Source organism: Suncus etruscus, chromosome 13, assembly GCF_024139225.1.
Source record: "Suncus etruscus isolate mSunEtr1 chromosome 13, mSunEtr1.pri.cur, whole genome shotgun sequence".
Lineage (NCBI taxonomy): Eukaryota > Metazoa > Chordata > Mammalia > Eulipotyphla > Soricidae > Suncus > Suncus etruscus.
Window position 1 is genome coordinate 30,009,544 of NC_064860.1, and position 20,747 is coordinate 30,030,290.

Genomic DNA, 20,747 nt, shown 5'->3' on the forward strand with positions numbered 1-20,747 from the left:
TACTTTAAAAAATTAAGAGATAATTTCAGCACCCTAACTCTTTGTGTTGGTAGGTATTGACATCTGCAGTAGTTATTTTTGGTGTCAGTCTCAATTAGTAACTGAAGGTTTGTACATTTAGTCCCCAATTTAAAAAGCATTTGATTAGGCTACTAATTAGACCCTCTTTGTTGGAATGCAAAAATCGCCCTAATAGAAGCAATGGTAGATTCAGCAACTCTAGGAAGATGTTCTTCCAGCAGATGTAATGTGGTGAATGAGTTTATCACTGGTACCACAAGTTTCCTTCATCCTGTTCTAATGATTTTTATGAAAGACTCCAGAATTGTTACCAGAGTCCATCCCCTACTCCCATTCAAGAAACAATGCCTGAAGGAGAAATAACTGGTGCTGCAAAATGAAAACCCCAAAGGGTTTTCCTATTTCATCCAATAAAAATATTTGGGTTGTTGTTCATGATGTGTTGTAGCAATCCTATGTATTAAACATGTTAATGTATGCTCAACTGAATTTCTTTACCCTGGGAGTAGAACTCTTATTTGCATGAAAATACACATTATGCCAAATAAGAGGCTTCAAAAAAGGAATTTGGGGATCACAGTTATATCTGGTCCTGGGAGTTAACTACATTAGAAGTTAAAGTCACTGTCCATTTTGAGGCTTTCCTGCTGGCAAAATTCTGGTGCAGCTTTTTTGAGTTGAATACCTACTGTAAACAGGTAACTATGTCCTATGACTACTATGTACATTGATGAGTCATTACAGTAGAAAATATGCATTAATATAGACTTTTCGAGGAAAGTATTGTTCTGTGTGGAAATCAAATAAATATATTCAAAAGCATGGCAAGAAAAATAGTATATGCAGTGGATGATTACAATGTCATGATTTAGAACTCAAAAACATATAATGGAAAAATAACAAGAAACAGAGGAGTTAGAGCTATCATATGGGGTTTTAAAGAGAGTTACATGTTTTATTGAAAAATGACTGGAAGCTTGGTTTTCCATTTTCTAATTATCTAACAAGATGAAACTTGACTTTTGCTACAATGTAGATAGAACTGGAAGGGGTCATGATAAGGAAAAATAAGTCAGAGTGAGAAAAACAAATACAAGATGGTGTCACCTATATGTGAGGTATAAGGAAACAAAGCTAAGGGTTTGACAGTGGTCCACTTAAAGAACAACAAACCTTTAGACTTCGATGACAGAACTGAGGTTATCAAGAAGAAAGGGACATAAAAGATAAGGAGGTCTAGTGAACTGTGGTGGAGGTATTTTGGCACTTTGATGAAAGAAATGACATGATAGCATTGTATTCCTGAAGCATAAAATTACTAGTATTTAAAAAAATATTGAGGGGCCGGGAAGGTGGCGCTAGAGGTAAGGTGTCTGCCTTACAAGCGCTAGCGCAGGACGGACCACGGTTCGATCCCCCGTCGTCCCATATGGTCTCCCCAAGCCAGGGGCGATTTCTGAGCTCATAGCCAGGTGTAACCCCTGAGCGTCAAACAGGTGTGGCTCAAAAACCAAAAAAAAAAAAAAAAAAAAAAAAAAAAAAAAATTTGTAAAAAAAAAAAAATATTGAAACCTTGTGATTTACAAAGTTCTTCATAGTTGGGTTTCAGGTGTACAATGTTTCAGGACCAAACCCACTACCACTGGCAACCTCCCTTCACCAATGTTCTCAGAGTACATCCCATGTCACCACCACCATCACCAGCTTGCCAGCATAACAGGCCAATTTGAAATTTTGGTCGTTAAAGTTTGGGTCTTTTGAGTTCATTGTTGTTGACTCTGACTTGAATATTGAATATTTAGTTCTGTCCTCTTTTAACACCATCAATGTAGCTGGGACCTCTTGAGTCTCATGATAGCAATACTAGGAAAATGTTCTACATAGAAAGATAAATGCTTTTCAGCAAGAAGAGATTTGTTTGGAATGGCGCAGGATGCTGAATGCATTTGAAAATGATAAAACTAGCATTTGGTTCTAAAAGATAATCTCAGCACCCAAATTTATTTGTGTTGGTAGGTATTGACATCTGCAGTAGTTATTTTTGGTTTCAGTTCCAATTAGTCTCTCATCCTTTTAGATTTGTTTCTCCTCCTCCACTCAATTTCTTTCCTTCTTCTAGCTATACTCTGGGTCCTAGGGTGTTCTTAACAATCCCCATATAGCATTTCTTTATGCAGTTATTCTAAATATCACATATAAGTGATATCCTTCTGGATACTTCTTTAACATAATATCTTCCAGTTCCATTCAGGTTGTAGCAAATTGAATGATTGCATTATTCATTACAGCTACGTAGTAGTCCATTGAAAATACTACAGTCTTTTAAACTGATGTTATTATAATAAAAATAAATTAAATATTTTATTTTATTAGGTTTAGCTATATATCATGCCTTGGTATAGTTTTCTCATTTTTTAATATTATATGATTAAAAACTCCTGCTTTGCAAGTGTGAGACAGTACCATGCACATCCCTGAGTGTCTTCCCAGCATCACAACCAGATGGGCCATCCCCAGCAAGCACCACAGCTAAAACTGTTCTAGCACCACAGACATGACTATTATCAAGAATTATCAAGAATTACTATAATGAGGAAGGGGAAAAGACTCACTTTCAGAGAAACAGGAAAAACTCCAATTTATTCAACATGATCTTGGCTCAATTTAGTCATCTTTAAAGCTGAGCACCAGACCCAAGATTTTGGTTACATTTATACTGGGCTTATTACTCAGCTGGAAAAATGGTTAGCACTTGCAACTGGGGAGGGATATTAGTTAGAGTTATACATAACAGGGTGATATAATACACAAACAGGGCAGGTAATTTAGTAGATAAATTTGGTAAAAGCAGAACCAGAAGTCAGGCTTCCTCTGATAATGGTAATGAATAGGGTAGAAACCAGACCTCGCTTCACTGAAATGGGTTTAAACCTCATAAATTGGGTACAGAATCAGGCTTCCCTGATAGTACAACCCCTGGCAAGTAATACCACAAGAATTACCAGCTAAAGTATGTGCCCAGACAAATCCCATGCCTCAGACTATGAGTACCTTTACTATGTGTGTGTGTGTGTGTGTGTGTGTGTGTGTGAGAGAGAGAGAGAGAGAGAGAGAGAGAGAGAGAGAAGAGAGAGAGAAAGAGCAGAGTAAAGAGAGACTCCATCACTAAAACAACAAATAACAGAGGGAAAGAAGGATGGCATTTTTAAAATTCTTGTCTGTTAACTTAATTTGATTTTTATTTTTATTTATTTATTTTTTTGACCACACCAGCAGTGTTCAGGTTTTACTTCTGGCCCTGCACTCAGGGATCATTCCTAGTAGTGCTTGGGGGACCATATGGGATACTGGGGATTAAACCTGCAAAGCAACTGCCCTACCCATTGTGCTATCACTCCAGCCCTCATATTAATTGTATTATCTGTAAATTTAATCAGCTTTGATTAATTTTTATTTTCAACATGGATTTTTCTTATTTTTTATTTGAATGATAATTTTGATTAAATATTAAATGTTATGAATTTTACCTTGCTGCTGGACATTTCTGTACTCCTTTAAATATTTTCTTTCTCTTTTGGGGAGGAGGGTGCACTCTGGCCACGCTTAGGGATCACTCCTGGCTCAGGTTAGGGTGCCATATGGAGTGCTGGATATTAAACTCAGGTCAGCCACTAAGGCAAGCACACTAACTGCTATACTATCTCTTTGACCCCTCAGGTAAATATTCTTTATTGTTTGTTTGTTTTGGGGCCACATCAGGCTGTGCTCAGGGGTTACTCCTGGCTCTGTGCTCAGAATTTACTCCTGACAAGCGTGGGGGGGCATATGGGATGTTGGTAATTGAACCAGGGTTTATCCTGTGTCAGCCACTTGCAAGGCAAATGCCCTACCGTTGTGCTGCTATCGCTTCAGCCCCTCCTGTAAATATTCTTAAGCTTTGATTTCCTCTTTTCCTCTCACTGCTCACTTGTTACAGCCATGCTATCCTAGAAAATTATCATCAGGAGAGACTTCTCCTGGCTCTTGGTAGCCATGCTCCCCAGATCACAGTGCCTCTTTTGAATAATTATGAGCAGCTTATGGGCTTCGTCCTTCTTCATCTTCATCTCAGAGCTACAAGGATGATAACTCTATATTGTCAAGGAAGTCAGCTGACTCGTTATTAAAGCATCATAATTAGTTACTTTCACCCTTTATTTTTATATAAATCTGTCATTTAATGAGTAGTTCACTATATAATTCAGGTTTTTCTGAATTTGTCTAAGGGCTTGAATGTCTGACTTTCTTTTTCTTATTGCAGTTAATGGTATAAATTGTTTCAAATGTTATTCTTTAAGCACCATGGTTACAAACATGATTGTAGTTGGGTTTCTGTCATAAAAAATACATCCCTCTTCACCAATGCAACATTCCCACCACCAATTCCCCCTATTTCCCTCCTCTCCCACTCCCTGTCTGTATTTGAGACAGGTATTCTATTTCACTCACTCACTACCATTGTCATGATAGTTGTTAGTGTAGTTATTTCTCTAATTATACTCACCATGCTTTGTTGTAAGTTTCATATTGTGGGCCTGTCCTTCCAGTACTCATCTCTATTGTCTCTGGGTATTATTACAATAATGTCTATCTTTTGACTATCTATCCCTCTGACTTATCTCACTCAGCATAATAGATTCAATGTCCATCCATGTAGTTGAACATTTCATGACGTCATCTCTTCTGATGGCTGCATAGTATTCCATTGTTCCAGGTTCTTTAGCCACTCATCTGTTGTCTAGCAGCTGGGTTGTTTCCAGATTCTGGCTATTGTAAATAGCACTGCAATGAATATAGGTTGCAGAGGGCATTTTTGTATTGTGGTTTGTGTATTTTGTGTATTGTGTTTTCCTAGGGTATATCCCTAGGAGTGGCATTCCTGGATCATATGGGAGCTCAATTTCCAGTTTTTTGAGGACTATCCATATTGTTTTTCAGAAAGGCTGGACTAGATGGCATCCCTACCAGCAATGAATAAGAATTCCTTTCTCCCCACATTTCTACCAGCACTGATTGTTCTTGTTATTTTGTAATGTGGATCTTTCTTTGTGGCATAAGATGATACCTCACTGCAGTTCCCTGATGATTGATGTGAAGCATTTTTTAAAAATAATATCTTTATTTAACATTTAGTTGGGTTTCAGTCATAAAAAGAACACCCCCCCTTCACCAGTACAACATTCCCACCACCAATGACCCCATATCCCTCCTTACCCATCCCCTGCCTGCATTTGAGACAGGCATTCTACTTTTTTCACTCATTAACATTGTAATGATGTGGAACATTTTTTTATTACTTTTATTTTCTGAGGTCAAATTCAGTGATGCTCAGGGATTCCTGGCTCAGAGATCATTCCTGCAAATGTTCAGGTGATGATATGTGATGCTAAGGATCAAGCCTGGTTTGGTTATAGGCAAGGCAAGAACCCTACCTGTTGTACTATATTTCTGGTCCTTTCACTCCTTACTTTAAAAAAAGTTTTATTTCCAGGGGCTCCTGCCATTTTCAGAGAACCTTGGAATATGGATTACTTTGTTTTATCTCATATTTCTTAAGTTTTCTATAAACTTAAGAAGAAAAGAAAAAAGAAAGGATGAGGGCCAAGGTCCAATGGTCTCAGGTACATTGGTAGAGAAATAAAAGGACAGAACTAAATATCCAAACTAAAATAAACAACAATAGAAGACCTAAACTTTAACAATCTGAACTTAAATGGACCTGTTATACTAGCAGGCAGGGGGCAAAGAGTGGTGGTATAGGATACACTTTGGAATCGTTGGTGGAGAGTGACACTGGTGGTGGCAATGGCCCTGATTCACTGTATATCTACAATTCAACTATGAAGAACTTTATATATCACATTAGTTTCAGTAAAATACAATTAAAATTATTTCATAATTCTCTGCTTTAAAATGAGGAATCTGAAATTTAGCTTTGCTTTTTTGAGATTTCTGTAATTTTATAGCTATATTAGTCATTCTAGAATGGTCTGATTCTCACCTGAAAAAAAGTTAAGTAACTGGCCAGGCCTCTGCAGACTGAATTGAAGGCAAATTTAGAGCTGAATTATCTAGATTATTTTACTTAGTGAACTGGAGTGTTAGGACAAGGCCGAGAGAATAGGATCTGCAGTCATTTATATGAACCAGACCTCTGACTAAGAGGCCCTGGTTACCACTCTCCCTACTTAAAGTAATGTCTGCCAGTGGTAATCATTGGTAATTCATTTTTAAGATCAGCTAGAAAATGTTAATAAGTAGTCAAATTCAAGGTAAGAGCTGGGAACCCCCCAAAAATACCTAAATACTATACTTAGAATGTGATCAGACTGTGATCCTGGAACAGAAAATGATCACTTATTTAAGGAGATAAAGCGATATGCGTGATGACCCTTTATTAACAATATTCAAACAATGGTGTCTAAAAAAAAGGAAGAGAGAGAAGAAAAATATCTGCCACAGAGGAGTGCAGAGGAGTGTGCATGGGGAAGACAAGAGGGAACATAAATGGCAGGATATGTGCACAGGTGAAGGGTATTGGACATTGTATGACTGAAACTCAAACATGAACACCTTTGTAATGGTGTATCTCACAGCAGTTCAATTAAAAATATTTTTAAAAGAGTGAACAAAAGCTTATTGTGATCCTGATTCACATTTGAGGCAATGACAGGCATCAATGTATTACTTTGGTAATACTTTTGTTAATACTTTCTAAGCGCATTTCTATTTTAAGACTATGCCAGGAGAGTAGAATAATCCAAATAAGGTTGAATATAAAACATGAATTTTGCCTTGTAAAGTCTTGTACAAAGTACTTGATAAGGGTGAAGGTTGATGATTAAGTCTGATGAGGTTTCACGTATTCCTTATTAATAGAGCATTAATTTTGTGCCAGGCACTAGAGATGATAAAAGACATTATCTGCTCCTAAGTAGATGAGAAAGGCAAACAAACATTTGCAATTAGAATATGTCAGGCACTGTGGAAGGGAATAGCACCGACAGACCAATGTGGCTGCACAGAATAGTTCACCTACTAGGGAATAACGTGGCTAGGTGGGGGAGCTTCCTGGAGGAAGTGGTACCTGGGCTGGATCTCATTAAACAGGGAGTAAGATTTGGTCAAACAGAAAAGTGACTTGGGAGTAGGTTGGGGAAGAGGCAAAGCACAGAGGCAAGATTCTGTACAATCAGAGTTTAAAACTTTTTTAATTTAAATAATATGGTTACAGTAGTGTTTAAGTTTATAGTGTCGCTGTACAAAGTCACTGCACCCCACCAACACACCTATGACTCTCCATCCTCATCCTTGTGTCACTTCTAGTACAATTTTTAATTTCCCCATCTCTTCTCCCATTGCACATTTATTATTGACATTTATGTTTTGGACACATACAGTTGCCTCACCTTGCCACCATCAAAGTTCCCAGCTTCCACCAATGCCCTCTTGTTTCTTCCTGCCCACTTTATTGTTCCCTCAGCCTCCTCCCCCCAACCTCGTATTCTCAGATCTGTAACCCAAAGTATAGGATTTATTGTTGATTGATATTATCCATACCTTTGATTTGTCTTTCTGTACATAAATATGAGTAAGATAATCCAGTATTTGTCCTCTCTCTGGCTTATTTTGCTGAACAAAATATTCTCTGATTCCATTCAAATTTCCACGAATGGCATGATTTCACTTATTGTCATTCCTGTATAGCAGTGAGTTTCTGAGATATAAACAATTTATTTCCTGGACAGGTTGTTTATGGAGAAGTCATGATGTTGAGTTGAAGCTGAAGGTTAAAATCAGGTAACAGATGTATGCTTTGGTGGATGCCAAAAATAGTGGGAAGACACTGAACAGTTTAAGTACAATAGCGGTGAGACTGAATCTGAATTTTATAAACTCTTGTGTTGGGGAGGAGGCTGGTAGAACAGGGGCCTATCTTTTCACTGATCTTATTGCCCCACCAATTCCATTCCCTCCATAAATTTGATACCTAGTTCTGGAGTAAGCTTGTTATCTTTTCTATGTCTTGTTAACATGCATTAAGTAAGTATCTGTTAAGTAGCAGCTATGGTGCCTGGCCGAAGGGCAGTGAAACCAAGAGGCTACTTGTAAGGAGCACAATGTTACTGGGTACCTGATGATGCCTATGGTATACGTTCTCGATGCTGAATTCTGTCCTGGAAAGGTTGCCTTCTTTCCTGAGCCCATTAAAGTCTCAGGCTTTTACCCTCCCTATATAGAAACTGAAAGTATCTATGCACTATGCAGCTATCAGTTCTCACTCTCTCTACTACTGAAAATTGTCTAATGGCAGGACCAAAGCTATAGTAAAAAGGGTATGCAACTGACCATGACACCTTAAATGGTCTACTAGGCCCTACTAGGAGTAATCCTTGTGTGCAAAGCCAGGAATAAGCCCTAGGTATAGCCAAATATAACCCCTGCAAAAAAAAAAAAAAGAAAAAAAAAACCAATACTACAATGGCTTCTCACGACCTAAGGGGTAAAATAACCTTATTATGGTTTGCAAATTTTTCTTCATCTGACACTCCAGTGGCATGAATTGGAGCTTGTGCTATGATAATATATATTTATAAGCTTGGTTCTGTCACATAAGAGTCATGTGAACTTGTCCAGAAATTTTTGTGCCTTAGTTTTTCCTCTGTAAAATGGGGCCTGATAGCTGTATCAAATTATTGTGAAGATTAAAAGGGTTGATATATATGTAAGACTTCAATATATTATTTGCTATGTAAAAAGTATTCAGCCATTTTGACTATTGCTATTCTCTGTTTATATTCATCCTCTTTCCCCCACATACACCAAGAAACTTTAACCCTTACAATGTTCCCTTATCATTGTGTGGCTTGCTCTATGGTGTTGCTGTATTTTTTGACTCAAGGATGATTTTATTGTCATGTGAGTCATACACATTGTATGTGTATGTGTGTTTTTGAAGTTACTGCAGTATGGGCCATGGTTGTGTCCATTCCACCTTGCCTATAACTCATCAACTTTCTGTAGCAACTGAATCCAAGAAAGGCCTGCAGGATTCTGGAGGCCACCTTACATGCAGTGAGACTTTAAGTTTCACTGCTTACTTATCTCTCACTGGTCAAACCTAATTTACAAATCAATATTCTTTGGCTTCACCAGAAATTTGTATCTACTCTCTAAACTGTTCTTTTGCGAAGTATTTGAGGGTTTGATTTTTGTTTTTATTTGGGGCTGAGGCAGGGTGTTGGGCCACATTCAATAATGTTCAGGAGTTACTCCTGGCTCTGTATTCAGGCATCCCTCTTAATGAGTCTCAGTACTATTGCTTTAACCCCTCCCAGGGAAGCGTTAGCATGCACGGTAGTTGTGGTAGTGGTAGTAGCCTCAGAAGCTATGGGTGAGGATGTATTTTCTATTTGTTTATTTGCTTAAATATCATTTAAAGAAGTTAGACACTGTGTCTGTATTACTGTTAATGAAGGGGTGTCATGCATGTCCCTTTCAGTGTCAAAAAAAGGGGGGGGAGAGAGAGAGGTAAAATGCCTGAAGAAGGTAAGTGGGAGAGAAGAGGGCATCTTTCCTCTCTCTTTTTTGTCACTGTGGTTTGTGCTATTGTCAATGGAGTGATGCCTTGTATGTCTCTTTCTCCCCTTTTAGTGTGGATATTTTGTCCAGAGTGATCAGTTCCAACTATCATTGTCCTAGTAGACCCTTCTCTACTCTACCTGCACTCACTGTTTTTTGTGGCAAGCTTTATATCCTATACTAGATCTCCTGATCCTCATCTCTATTGTCTACAGATGTTATTATCTAGGGATACTATCTCCCGTTTTTCTTATATCCTCCAAATGAGTGAGATTATTGTCTATCCCTTTCCCTCTGACTTATTTCTTTTAGCATAATAATCTCCATATCTATCCATGCACAAGCAAATTTCATGACTTATTTTTCCTAATGGCTGCATAGTATTCCATTGTGTAGATATACCACAGTTTCTGTAGCTACTTATCTGTTGTTGGGTACTTGGGTTATTTCCAGATTCTAACTATTGTAAATAGTGCTGCGCTGAACAGTAGAGGGTGTTTTTGCATTGTGTTTTTATGTTCCTGGGGTATATCCCTAAGTGTGGTATTGCTGGATCATATGGAAGCTCAATTTCTAGCTTTTTGAGGTATGTCCCTATTGTTTCCCAAAATGACTGGATTAGTCTGCATTCCCACCAGGAATGAATAAGAGTTCCTCCCTCCACACACATGCACACCAGCACCGATAGTTGTTTTTTGTGATGTGTGCCAGTATCTGTCTATTCAGTTCTTGTGGTCTTTACATCAGAACTCTGAGTACTGTCTTTATTTGCTTTCTTTAATCGGCAAGCTCTTATTTAACTTAGTGACATAACTTCTTTCCTCATACAAGGATCATTTGAGTTTGGTTTCTTTGTTATGATTGTTTTTAATGAATTTTCCAGCTGAGATGGAAGGGTTTCTCCTCTTTTTCATATCCCCATCATCCACCTTACTAACCTTGGGATAGGATTTCCTTGAGAACTTTCTTCAAACATTTTTCTTTTAGTATCCACTGGGGCCTCTCCAAATTTCTAAAGCCAGGGCTAGTGTTTGCTGAAGCTCTCCCCATTTTCTGGAGTATAATCTAAGAGGCTGAGTCAACAGCCTCTTGAAAGGTTTCTCCCTTGTTCTTCTGTCTTCAAGGACTTACCTATCTCTGAGGGCTGTTCTAATAGAGACATTAAGAGCAACACAGGTAGCTCAAGCCACAGACAGGTTTTGGAAATTAGAAATCTAATATAAAGGGGTCAGCAAGGTTAATTCTTTCTAAGAGACATGGGGAAGAATCTGCTCCCTGTCCTCTTAACTTTTGGGAGTTTTCTAGCAGCCTCTATATAGACTTTCAACACCACAGGAAGTTCTTTCTACATGAAAATACACTTATCATATAGAGTTCTTTTTGTTTGTTTGTTTTAATGCAATATTTTAAGTTGAGTTAACATTGGTGTACAAGACTAATTTGTTTTTGTTTTAGGATTACTGTTTAGAATTTAGGATTTTCACATCATCCCTACCACCAAAGTATCAATATTCTTCTACAACTATTTTTAAACACTTTCAGCTGCCCTGTCTCTGCACACACACACACACACACACACACACACACACACACACACACACCTACCTTGGCAATGTTCATTCAGTTATCATAGTTTAAGAATTTGTTCTTTTAGGACATTGTTCCCTTGCTCTATTTCTTTTTAGGCTACATATGACAGAGCTAATCTGGTGTTTGCCTTTTCCCTTTTGACTTATTTTGATTAGCATGGTTACCTCCAGTTCCATTCATGTTATAGTAAAAGGCAATGATCCATCTCTTCTAATAGACTGTTATTTCCTTGTGTCTGTGTGTCACAACTTCTTTATCCACTCAACTGTTATTAGGCATGTGGGTTGTGTGGGTTGTTTCTATATCTTGATTCTTGAGGAAGCCAAAGATATAGAATAGTGGGAAAGGTGCTTCCTTTGCATGCAGCTGACTTGGGTTCAATCCCTGACATTTTATCTGAACCTCTGAGTACCTCAAGGGGTGATTCCTGAATGTTGAGCCAGAACCATCATATGTGCTCCCCCCAAAATCTCCAGATCATGATTTGTATAAATATTTTTGTAGTGAACATAGGTATGCATACATCTTTATAAATGAGTGTTTTCCCTGTTGTTTATTGAAACCTAGAAGTAGATGGCTAGAATAGAAGGTATTTCTGGTTTTTTTTATTTATTTGTTTTCAAAAATCTAAATACTATTTGAGGGTCTCCACCAATACTTGCTATTTCTGGTCTTTTTGATAAAGATTCATATGGCATTCTTTTTGTAAGGATACCAGTCATCCTATTTGAAGCTAACCTTACACAAATATAACTTTATCTACATGATAGTTTAAAAATAGATAAAATTATCTACATGATAATGACTGATCCAAATAAGGTCATATTTGGAACACTGTGGGTCTTGACTTGAATATGTGAATTTAGGGGTGTCGCAAATTACATAAGGTGAATTCAAATAAAAGTCTACGGAAGGGGCTATGGAAGGAGGTTTATGGAAAGAAGCGGGACAGCTTCATGGGCTGAGCAAATGATGTAGATTCAAGCCAGGATTTAATCCCCAACACCACTTGGTCTCCTGAACAACTCCAAGCAATTGCCTGGAGTGAACCTAAGTACACAGAGCGAGAGTACCCGCTGAATACTACTGGGTACAGCCAACAATAAACAAAACAAGTCCATGAAAGTTGCAGGTTATTTCTTCAGCAGCAAAGCAAAACACCATGCTGTCCTTGTTCATAGGTCCATTCACTTCTCCAACTTCTGTGTGTTTGATAGAGACCGACACCACATTCACATCTGCAGTGACCATTTGTTCACCTTAAAGAAGGTGATATGGAATATTAATATGGGATAACATCTACTAGGTTTACCAACTTTAAATAAAGATATCCAAGAGATTCTTTGAAGGCAGTGACTCTAGAATGATAATTATCATATTGCATTACAGGGTTTCCTTTAAAATACTCTGGAGAATAGTATGGAATGTAGAGATAGGGAGTGAGGGAGTATGTGTGTGAATGTGCTTGCATATGACATATCAGAATCCTCCCCAAGCTTCTTGCAAACATAAAGGCATTCTAGCAGTAGTCTGCATCTCCTCACTCTCACTCTTGCTGTGGCTGCTTCCTTCTGTCAGTCCCACTAAGCTGTTAGCTCCTTCCCTTCCCAGGCAACAGTGCTCTCCGTTCCAAAAGATAAACTTGAATCATGAGAAGGAACCTGGGAGAAGTGAAGCATGTCACCCAGTATTTGTTTCCCTGGTATTCTCACCTAAAAACTCGGATGATCTTTGTGGCTGAGGATGTATTTCTGTCTCTGGTAGATGTAGTCTGAGCTGCCAGGACTATGATGGGAGGGTCTTTGTAAGGGTCGGGCACAGGGGTCTGGAGTGAACTGAGAATGGAGCTTCTCTTTCATCTCACTTCTTTCCCTACCTCTGAGAAATCTCAGGGATGGAGGAGGCACCTAGGTGGTACCCACTTGTGTAGAGCAGTCAGGCAGGCTGCTAGTTTGCTGAGAGGCGGCAGCCAAGCTCTGTGCACAGCTCCTCCGTGCCAGATCAGGGAGCTGTCGGCTCTGCGCCCACGCCCTCCGCTCCAGCTCTGGGCAGCCAGTGTGGGCTGGGGGAAGGCGCAAAGCTTGGAGCGTGACTGCAAGTTTTGACTTTCCCTCACTGTTGTTGCCGGCAGAACACATACACCAATGCCGACAAGCTCCTAGAAGCAGCAGAGCAGCTGGCTCAGACTGGGGAATGTGACCCTGAGGAGATCTACAAGGCAGCTCGACACCTGGAGGTGCGCATCCAAGACTTCGTGCGCAGAGTGGAGCAGCGGAAGCTTCTCCTGGACATGTCTGTCTCCTTCCACACGCACACCAAAGAGGTAAGAGCAGCTAGAAGTGACAGGACAGTATCGGCTGGGTTTACTTGTTAGGACACAAGTTGGTTTCCTAGTAAAATGCCCTTCCAAGAAGGTATATCCAGGGTCTGGGGCTTACGAACCTTTTAGTATTTGTGATATTAAGACTTATCTTGAAAGTGTATATTTGGGTCTCAATTAAAATGTTCCCTTCATCTCTGATTAAGAGGGGAATGCAAAAACAGGTGGTTTGGGGCTTTTGCTAGAGGATTCAGAATGCAGCTGGAGAAATTTGGGGATATTTGATTTAGAAATAGCCACTACCAGAGGATATGGAAGAGGAGATTCTCTTCCCAATCCACACCCAACTTCTCTTGTTTGCTGTTTTCTTGTCATAAATCAAGAATACTATAGAACTTTGGTCATCTTTGCTATTAGCAACAAACATACAGCGTTTGCAAATGTGTGCTGTGTTTGATCCTGTTTAAACACAGGGTTCAACCTTCTCAGTGGACTCGGCCAAATTGATTGGTTGATCTTTACCTTACCAGATGAAAGAAAAGGCACCGAGGGGGCATGCGTGCAGGAGGAATCCATCTGGGTTTAACCTGGCCCTGAATCATTCATGAAGGGGAGGCAGAAGAGAGAACATTTATGTTACATTGTTGGCAGGGTACCGGGGCCCATAGTAAGGAGAAGGGTTGCAAAGCTGTGATTGCTTTTTTCATGGCTGATTAATATGATACACTCTGAAATTGAGTAAGTAGCCAGTAAGGAGGCACATTTAACATCTTCTATAATAACACCCTTGGCAGATAAACTCATTAGGTGCATGCGTGCTTGTGTTCCCCTAGGAATTCATTTTAATGGAGTATTAATTAAAGTGTGATTGCTGCTCAGGAAAAAAAAACCTACTTAATTAAGTTGATTTTTGATATTTAAAATGTACTAGGAAGTCTGATTGTTACTAATTCAGGCTTTTCTGACACTTGGTGGGAATGAATGTAAATTATTGCACCGCCGATCAAAGAAAAACACTAAGTGATAATGTTTTCTAAACTGAGATTCCCCAGGAGAGGAAGAGCTGGCGAGCTCCCTGAAGTTGCTTTACTGCATCTCTGTGCCACCACAGCCACTCTCTGATGAGTGTCTCTAAAGCAAGAAGATTCACTTTATTCTACATTTTCCTGCTGTATTGTCTGCTTATCTGTGGTTCCCTTGACTCTTAGTAATTGTCTTGGAAAGTAAAGGCATGTGTTTTCTCTTTTAGTTATGAACCCATGAATAAAGGGGTGATGTGTGAGTGAGCTGAGGTCACTTTTCTTGTGAAAACGTGGGTTCTGAGGATGCTGCTGCCCAGGGATATGGAGGACATTCTATGGAAATACCACTCCTAAAGGGGGGACTGTGGCACCCAAGAACCCTTTCCAGGAACATATCCCTCCTCTAGTAATGGAGTTAGAGGTCTGGAGTTCTTGTGAAGATTCTGGTACTAGATAGCAGTGTGGGCTTATGTAAATCACTTAGGTTCCTACTTTTAATGGCCTCATGATAACATTTTGCCATTAGAGTCAGTGGCCCTAATATCCCTGTAGGTCCCAATGTGGATTCAAGATTCCTCATTTTATCTTCTTTTTTTTCTTTGATGTAAAAAACAAAATGATGCTTAACAAAAATAAAATTAACATTCCCACCCACAGTGGTAATGTTGCACTGGTGAAGAGAGGTGTTCTGTTTATGATTGAAATCCAACTCCAGTCATGCTTGTAATCATGTGCTTAAATTTAGATTTTATATATTAAAAAATAAAACAAAAATGAAATTAAGCATATTATACAATTATACAATACCCTAATTTTACTTCATTGTAAGCACTTAATATATATTAAGAGGTTTATTATTTTTATGATTTTTATTGAGAAGTTTATTTTTTAATGAGGCACCTGCTACTTGTCAGGTACATGCTTATATAATATTCACTATAACCATATAAGACAAGGATTTTATTAAACATATTTTATTTTTGGGGGGGTCACACCCAGCAGAGCTCAGGGGTTACTCCTGACTCTATGTTCAGAAATCGCTCCTGGCAGGCTCAGTGAACCATATGGGATGCCGGGATTTGAACCATTGTCCTTCTGCATGCAAGACAAATGCCTTAACTCCATGCTATCTCTCTAGCTCCTTAAACATATTTTTAAATGGGGAATCTAAAGCTCAGAAAGGAACTAGTCTGAGGTCACAGAGCTTCTCAGTAGTACAAGAGAGCTTGTCCCCGACTTCATAAATCTGTCTCTTACACTCATATTTATGTTTTGTGCTGCTTTTGTCCTCTTATATGTTCTTATCTTTATCGTTGAGATTTTCTTTCTTCTCTTCTTTTTGCTGTTAGCATTTTCAAACCTCTAAAAACTGTTTCATAGGGAGAGTAGATCATATTGGAAAAATGCTAAATGTTACCAATGCTCTGTGCAAGTCAAGAGGAAATTATTGGCCCTTGGTTCCCAGCTCATTCTCAAATCTAGCAGAGTATTGTCTAGCTAAGTAGGAGAGATTTTTTCTACTGATATTCATAAAACTATGTTCATATGAAGGGTTAAAAAGCTCATAATTGAGTACTTGTTTTGCATGTGTGAGATCAAATGTTTTGCATATGTGGGTTCAAATAAGAAAGAGAAAAAGAAAGAAAATTGAATTTAATGTGAAATAGTATGCAGGGTTAGTTGGTAAATCAGGTAAAGAAAGAAGAAAATTTAAGTATATTTAATGACTATTGTTTGATCAGAAGCCATAAGAATTGTCAATTTTATTTAATTTTGCAGGTGAGTAAAACAAATAATTCACCAAAAAAATTTTAGCTAAGATGTGGTAAGTATAAGATTTAATGCCAAGTGCTTTGACTCCAAAACTAATTCATTTTTATTTTTATTTTGACAACAATGGATTACAAATCTTTCACAGTGATATTTTAGGTACATGGTGACATTGAATCAGGGACATTTCCAATACCAATGTTGTCTTCCTTCCACCCCTGTTCCCAGCATGCATCCCTTATCCTGTTCTTTTGCCCCCAGGCTGCTAGTATAAGTGGCCCTCTCTGTGTTTAGCTTGTAGATTGGGTATCTATTCTGTTGTAGTTGGCTTTGGATTTGGTGTTTAAGTCTGATAATTTTTTATTTACAAAACTAGTATTTTCCCTTTTCACATAGTTTTTCATATAAAGGTAGAGACTTCGAGACTCTTCTGCATCATTAATTTAGAAAGACATACTATAATCTCTTTTCTCAAATATATATTTTCAAACTATAGGAGAAATTTGTAGCATCTCTGTCTTGAAGTAAGAATTATATGATTGTGGAAGTCTTTTTTAGTTATGAGATCTGCAATATCATATCACACAGATTATAATTTTTTTCAGTATAAAAAGTATTGTCAGTGGCTGTCATGGAGAAGCTATCTATAGGGACCGAGGACCTTATATTTGCAGGTTCTCTCTCAGTCACTTTTTCACTCCCAGCCAAGTCTATTTGGGACCTTTTTTGGCAACCCTGTGTTCCTGTACACACATATCTGCATATTTATAGTTTATGAGCACACACATATGAACACATATAAACTACAGGAAGACCAAGGAGGTGTATATTTTCATCTCAATCCATTGCACATTCTGTGTGACATAGGAGAAATTACTGTTAATTTATGTTACTTTATGATGATTGCAACATCAATTTATATTACAATTATACTTTTTTCTACTAAAAAACTTTTCAACTTTATTCTTAAGAATAAGAATGGAGCATTCAAGTATCATTCTTTTCCTTGATGTTCTTCTCTGGACTTCCAGATTTTACCTAGACTGGACTAGACCATGTCTGTGAACCTCTAAAACTGGCACTGTGATCCCTGGTTATCTCTTCTCTAATAAATGGGGAGTGCTTGTATATAGAATATATATGTGTGTAGAAGTGTATGTGAAGATATTGTTTTATGTATCCACTGTTGTATTTAAGTAAATAGAGATGCTAAATAAATATTGAGTGGGTTTACTTATCAACAGGAAACTAGTCATTTCTCCTAAGACAGTAGTAGCGAAAGACGAACAGCCTATAAAGTTGCATCTTTTATCTACGCTGTCAGCAGGATGAGAGGACAAATTCAGAAATCTGGATTGCCTATGGGAAGTACCTCATGGTACTTGGATACCAGGCAGATATTTTCAGGTAGACCCAAGTGATTATCCTCACATGGGATAATGGAAAAAAAATGTGGTTTGATATTTCTATGTTTTGTTTAGTACCTATCAACAGTAACACTTCTCAAGCCTTGCTCAGTTTTAGTCCTGTCTGTTCATGGGTCAATTAGCTCCTGACAACTTCCTTTTAATTTTTTTGTAAACTAGACTTTTACTGTAAGCAGGATTAGTCACTAGTCTACAAATCTGTTATGGAATTCTGACACTATAGCCACCAGCTAACATTTTTAATCCTTCTATTTTACCTAACTATAATTATAATTAACTATAACTATAATTATAAAACTATGTTTTCTCATTAAACACAATGTATGAGTAATATAATATGATTGTAGAATGAATTTTTGAAGGTGTCATTGCTTCTTTATGGTTGTATCTGAACAGAAACTGTATCTTCATAAGCATTTAACCTAAACTTTCTATGATTCCCAAGCTAATGTTTATGATTTTACTTTAGTTCGCTTCCTACATCAAAACATTTATTGTTGTTAGTATCAGGAAGGCCACAAAGGGAATATATATTTACATATATATACATAAATAAATATATTCTTAGTACTCACTTATTCTGCTTAATCTTATTGGCCCTACCTTGTGAATTCTTGACAATCATATGAGTCTGGAGGATTAAAGCTTTCTAACCATTTTATGATTATATTATTCATAATCATGAATAGTAATAGACTTTCTAAACATTCCATATTGGGTTATTCATTAAACAAATCACCTGTTACCTCTGTAGTCAACTATCTTGTTTTGTTTTTTTGTTTGTTTGTTTTTTGGTTTTTGGACCACACCCGGCGGTGCTTAGGGGTTATTCCTGGCTGTCTGTTCAGAAATAGCTCCTAGCAGGCACTGGGGACCATATGGGACACCGGGATTCGAACCAACCACCTTTGGTCCTGGATCGTCTGCTTGCAAGGCAAATGCCGCTGTGCTATCTCTCTGGGCCCTGTAGTCAAATATCTTAGCCATTATAAATTTATTATGAAGGATCATTAATAGCATGTGAAGGGCAGAAGTTATAAAACAGACAACAATGCCTTTCAACCACAGGCCCATAAACTGATGCTGATCCACAGTCCAGTACTCAAAAGGTGTCAGTATTCAGGTGTGCAGAAGCTGAAAAACACTGGAAATCTTTCCCAAAGTGGGTAATATTGAATGCAATTGAGGAGGGAGGGACATTTCTGTTTGTTTAGAAAGTAGTTTTCCAGAGGGTATACTAGATATTTTTTTGTGGGGGAAAGAAAATGGAATTCCATATACCTTTGAGAACCTGTGACTACTGTTATAATGCATTAAAAACTATGTCTAAAGCATGACTTAAATTTCAATCACTCACATAGACTAAAATTAAGATAAAATTTTAGAATCAAGAATTAAGAGTGGGGCCAGAGCAGTGGCGCAAACGGTAAAGCATTTATTTGCTTTGCATGTGCTAATCTAGGATAGATGTTGGTTCGATCCCCCTGCATTCCATATGGTCCCCCAAGCCAGGAGTGATTTCTAAGTGTATAGCCAGGAGAAACCCCTGAACATCACTGGGTGTGGCCCAAAAAGCAAAAAAATAATAATAAAGAATGTTAAGAGTGATTTGTCTTTGCATTTTGTTTTCTGTTTTGTATGAGTTTTGTTTGTTTGTTTGGGAAACACCTGCAGATCTCAGGAATTGCTCCTGGTTCTGCACTTAGAAGTCACTCTTGGCAGACTCAGGGGGACCACAGATTATTAATTAAAAAATTATAAGTTATGCCACAGATCAGACCCTGGTCCACTGTGTGCAGTACAAGCATCTGTCTTCTGTACTATCTTTCTAGCTCCTGTTCTTTAAATTTTCAGTAAATTTTTATGTTGAAAATAGAATCATTTTCTTAAAATTTGCTTTATAAAACACAAATATTTTTCATTCCTTCCAAAGAGAAGGTGATAAATATCACCTGCCAAAGGTAATAGAGGTGAGAATGAAAGGAAACCAACATGTGTCTGGACCTTCTTGGGTATTCAGAGGCCCAGCTATTAATGCAAATTATCCTGAATTTCCTGAATTCCTGAATTGTTTATTTTTCCTGGAGACAGGAGGGCAACTCATAGCTGATTTGGAGATTTAGAGATGATATATGAAGAAACATTTACCCAAGTCCATTTTAATTATAATTTTTATTTAATTAAAGAACTATAATTTACAAAGGTATTTATAGTTGAGATTTAGGCATATAATATTTCAATATCAATTTATCCACCAATATTAACTTCCTTCTACCAGTTCTTTCCAATATTCAACTTTTACCCCTCCATCCCCTTATCTGCATTACAAAGTTCTGACATTGCAGCTTTTAAATCTAATGTTTTCTTTGACCAGGGAAAAAATGTTTGTAGTCTGTGTCATCTTCTCCATAGAGATTGTCCAGACAGTATGCTCTTTCCTTGCTAGGTTTCCATGGAAATGTAGCAATTACTAGTCTTTTAAAATACCCATTTTTAGATATTTTGGTAGCAATAATGTGAGTCAAATTAACCAAGGAATGTGATCAAGAAAATCAACATCAGTTTTTTATGAGTATATTAATTAAATGATATTTTTAACCTCGTGAAATCTTTCTTCCATACTATTTTCTGCTCAAATACATATCCATGCAACCCACAAATACCAGAAACATTTACATTTACATGTACATGGTTTTCTGTTTACCCACTATAGAAACAAAAGTAAATCGGCCTTCTAAAGAGATGATGGCATGGAATCCAAAACAGTTCCATCCTCTATCCAAACTGTCCTATATTTGAGAAATAAGAGCTGGTAGATGCCAAAGGAGAAATTATCTCTTCAGATAAGGGAGTGTGGAGTTGGGACCACCATCCCTCAGATCAGTCCATGTTGTATTAACATACTGACTGCCAGAACTATGCAAATGAAAAGTCAGTTAGGAGCAGAATTATGTAAATAAAAAGTCAACCAGAAGC

General features: G+C 37.8%; 1 protein-coding gene across 2 annotated transcripts in view; it reads left to right on the plus strand.

Annotated features, from left to right (window-relative positions):
- LOC126026168 (kalirin) overlaps nt 1–20,747 on the plus strand; it is a 549,871-nt gene that overhangs the window by 385,604 nt on the left and 143,520 nt on the right. For both annotated transcript variants that reach the window (XM_049785867.1, XM_049785868.1), the window contains exon 11: nt 13,364–13,555. In XM_049785867.1, coding sequence (XP_049641824.1) covers nt 13,364–13,555 — 192 coding nt within the window. The remainder of the gene's footprint in view (nt 1–13,363; nt 13,556–20,747) is intronic.